A 3,381-nucleotide genomic window follows, 5' to 3' on the forward strand; every position below is an offset into this window, starting at 1 on the left:
TTGTTTTCAAGAATTGGCCTCGTAGATTGTTGACTCGTTACATATTGATAAAAATTGAGTAACTCCATTAAGGTCGCATTTGATATTGAGATTGGACACACTAACAGTTATAACCTGAAAGTCAAATTAATTTAATCAACTAATTTTATAATAAAAAAATTATAATATTTTATTTTTTTATCAAAATTATATTTACCATACACTGTTAATTTTTATTTAATAATTATAGATTTTTTTCCACGTACTGGCGCAAGCGCAGAGTCACCTTAACGGGTAGCGGTCGTACACCATTATTGACGACAATTGCCAATTGCCATGTTTGAGAAAGTCGAAAAAAAAAAATAATATTCAAGTAAACAAATTATATTTTCTTAATTCATGGCTTTCAAAATTGGTGGCTGGCTTTTTAGTTCCTTCGTTGTCTATGGGCATGCAACATAATGAATGCATGAACTGCGGAGTCCGGTGATGACTTCTGTTCTTGAGTTGAAAGTAGACAAGAGTTTTCTAAACACCTGACGAACTCTTAAATTGTTGAGACTAGAATTAATGCGAGAGGACAGTCAAGTTATTTTGTATATGCTCCGCATTAACTGCAGATAATTAAGAATATAGAGTATTTGAGTAATGCTTTTGATAGGGATCCCTCAAGTCCGTCTAGTCTGAATTTGAATTTCATTGATGTAGTATAATTTTTCAAATCCACATTTACCCATAAAAAGTTGATGAAATGTTATTTTCAAAACAAAAAGAAAAAACTAAAAGGGTGGGACTCATTTTGAAAGGAAAACCCAGTCCCAGCCAGAGCTAATCCCTATTAAATTAATTCATCCTGATCCGTTTGGGTTTCGGAGATTCACTCTGGACAGTGGATGAGGATGATGAACGAGAAGCAGAAGAAGAAGAAGGAGGAGGAGGAGGAGAAGCAGAAGAAGGCTCCAGATGCCGACGCTTATTATTAGAGCCAATAAGATGAGGAAAATTAAGCTTGGCTTTGGTTCCATGAATCTTGAAAGCGGCTCTGTCATAAGCCAACGCAGCATCCTCAGGCGTGTTATGTGTCCCAAGCCAAATTCGAGCGCCATTCTTCTTACGATCCCTTATCTCCGCTGCAAACTTTCCCCACGGCCTCTTCCTCACACCTCGGTAATTATTTGTCTCCAGTGTCTGAGTTGGCGTAACTAGTACTGTTGCTTTTACATCTGTACTAATTTCATTAATCAAAGCCTTTGCCGTGTCATTGATATTAGGATTAGGTTTAGAGTTACCCTCTTGTGAATGAGAGTCATTCGAGACACAACAAAAGCTCGCATTAGTTGGGAAATAATATAAATTTTCATTAATATTGATGGTTGTTTCTGAAGGATAGTCGAATTCATCGCCGAGAAGATACTGGCGGATTGATTCTAAGAGAGCAAATTCTGAATCGGAGATATTTTCTCTGGACATTTTTTTTTTTTTTTTTTTTGGGTTCAAAGTAGAAGGGGAAATGGAAGATTTTAAAACGGTTTCTTGGATTCGTCAGTGATTTTGTGTTTGAAGATAGGAGAGCATCTCCATACAATTTATAAACCTACTGCAAGTGTTTATGCTTGGAGCTGCATACGCAAGATGGGGTTTACACTACTGTGCTAGTACCTCTTTTTCTATTCGTTTCTTAACACATGTATGCTTTATTTAATTAATTTTGAAAATATACATACACATGTGGCAACGATGACCAGATAAAGAGAAATTATTTAAGAGAACCAAAGGCCTTCTCATTAATTATACTATATTATATATTAATTTATCAACATTTTTATTTTGATAAAAAATGGGTTAAAAAGTTTCGGTGGAAGTTATAAGAAGAATTTATAAACAACTTACTTTTTATTAAAATATCTTAGTATTTTCATACTTTCTGTACAAATTTTATAATCTAATTTTTTGAAGTAACATTTTCCTTTATGAAAATATCTATCGTTAATAAAAAAAAAACATGAAAGGTCAAATTTTATGCCCTGAGTAATGTTAAAGATTTAATTTTTTGAAGTAACATTTTCTTTTATCAAAATATCTATCGTTAATAACAAGAAAAATATGGAAGGTCGAATTCTATGCCATGAGTAATTTTAAAAATCTCAACAATCAAGTCTCAGATAAAATAGTATTCACGCATTGGATGAAAGAATATTCATTTTAAAAATTAAAAAATTCACCATGCATACCTAAACAATACATAATAATTAAGATTTAAGTTATTAGTTAATAATTAGAAACCCTAATATTATTATATCTGATTAAGAATGACATTCAATTTGATACAGACGCTGTTGCCCATTTCTCGGAGAAACAATTGATCTGCTACGTAACATAACGTAACGCACAAAGACGGCTCTCAATCCGCGTGCTATAGGCGGCTCATCCTTAGCGTACTTTTGCGGTAGCCTAGGACCCACCGGCCCCCGCTAGGTCCTAATGTCTTATTACAGCTTAGTACCATGAAAACTAATAAAAATTAGTCCAAATTAGTCCCCGGCTCCTCACTGACTCGTTGCAATTCCCAATTAGTCTTCATGTTTATAAAATTATCTAAAACATCTTTGTTGCATATTTGTTTTTAATAATTTGTGGTTTTTGTTCTGGGCTTCATTTATATTAATGATTTAATTTTTTTTTGTCTGATTGTAGTGACAATTCTTTCGCTTAAGTTCTGTTATCTTGTTGCTGTTGTTGTTAGTTTTCTTTTCTCTTTTTTATTGGGGTGTAAGGTGTATGCACGCATTGCACTTTATTTTATTTTTTAGACTTTTGATTATTTGAGAGGTACAGTTTCTTATGCTATCAGTTTGGTATTTTGGTACAGTTGCAACATTTAAAATAATTACTGTCAACTATACTGTAGAAATAACTTGTAAAGTATTGTGAATTTTATATATAATTATATGTTTAATAAATCTTATTGTTAAACTATTGTAAGAATATAATAATTAAATTAGACATAATGTTAAACAAATTTTATTTACACATTTATAAAAATATATATATAATTATTTTTTATTGCTTATATATGATAATTGACAAATAAATAAATAGTTATATCATTAATTTTTTTATTTTTTATCTCAAAATAATTGACAATAATAATAATAATAATCTCCTTAAATTTAATAAATTTATTTCTTACTTATTAAGGATAATTTTATATTTTATAATACATATGAGGATATATACGAAATTATATTAAGTATAACACTGAATTTTCAAACCAAATTATGTCTTCCTTGCCTTTAAAATTTATTATAGGATGGGATGATTTTTCAAAAATGATTTCTTAAAAACAGATAACTAGACAGCAAAATTAAATTTTAACTTTTTAAAACCACTTTTGAGCCTTTA

At 30.6% G+C, this 3,381-nt stretch overlaps 1 protein-coding gene across 1 annotated transcript; it reads right to left on the reverse strand.

The window, feature by feature from the left end:
• Window positions 1-424: 424 nt before the first annotated feature.
• On the reverse strand, window positions 425-1,709 carry LOC127901455 (ethylene-responsive transcription factor 2-like). Its single transcript, XM_052438818.1, has one exon. The coding sequence runs from the start codon at window positions 1,447-1,449 to the stop codon at window positions 823-825; it is 627 nt and encodes a 208-aa protein (XP_052294778.1). The 5' UTR covers window positions 1,450-1,709; the 3' UTR covers window positions 425-822.
• Between the last annotated feature and the right edge of the window lie 1,672 nt (window positions 1,710-3,381).

Source organism: Citrus sinensis, chromosome 3 (assembly GCF_022201045.2).
Source record: "Citrus sinensis cultivar Valencia sweet orange chromosome 3, DVS_A1.0, whole genome shotgun sequence".
Lineage (NCBI taxonomy): Eukaryota > Viridiplantae > Streptophyta > Magnoliopsida > Sapindales > Rutaceae > Citrus > Citrus sinensis.

What these genes read in the sequence shown, in the direction of transcription:
- LOC127901455 (XM_052438818.1), bottom strand. Translation starts at nt 1,449, where the DNA reads ATGTCCAGAGAAAATATCTCCGATTCAGAATTTGCTCTCTTAGAATCA.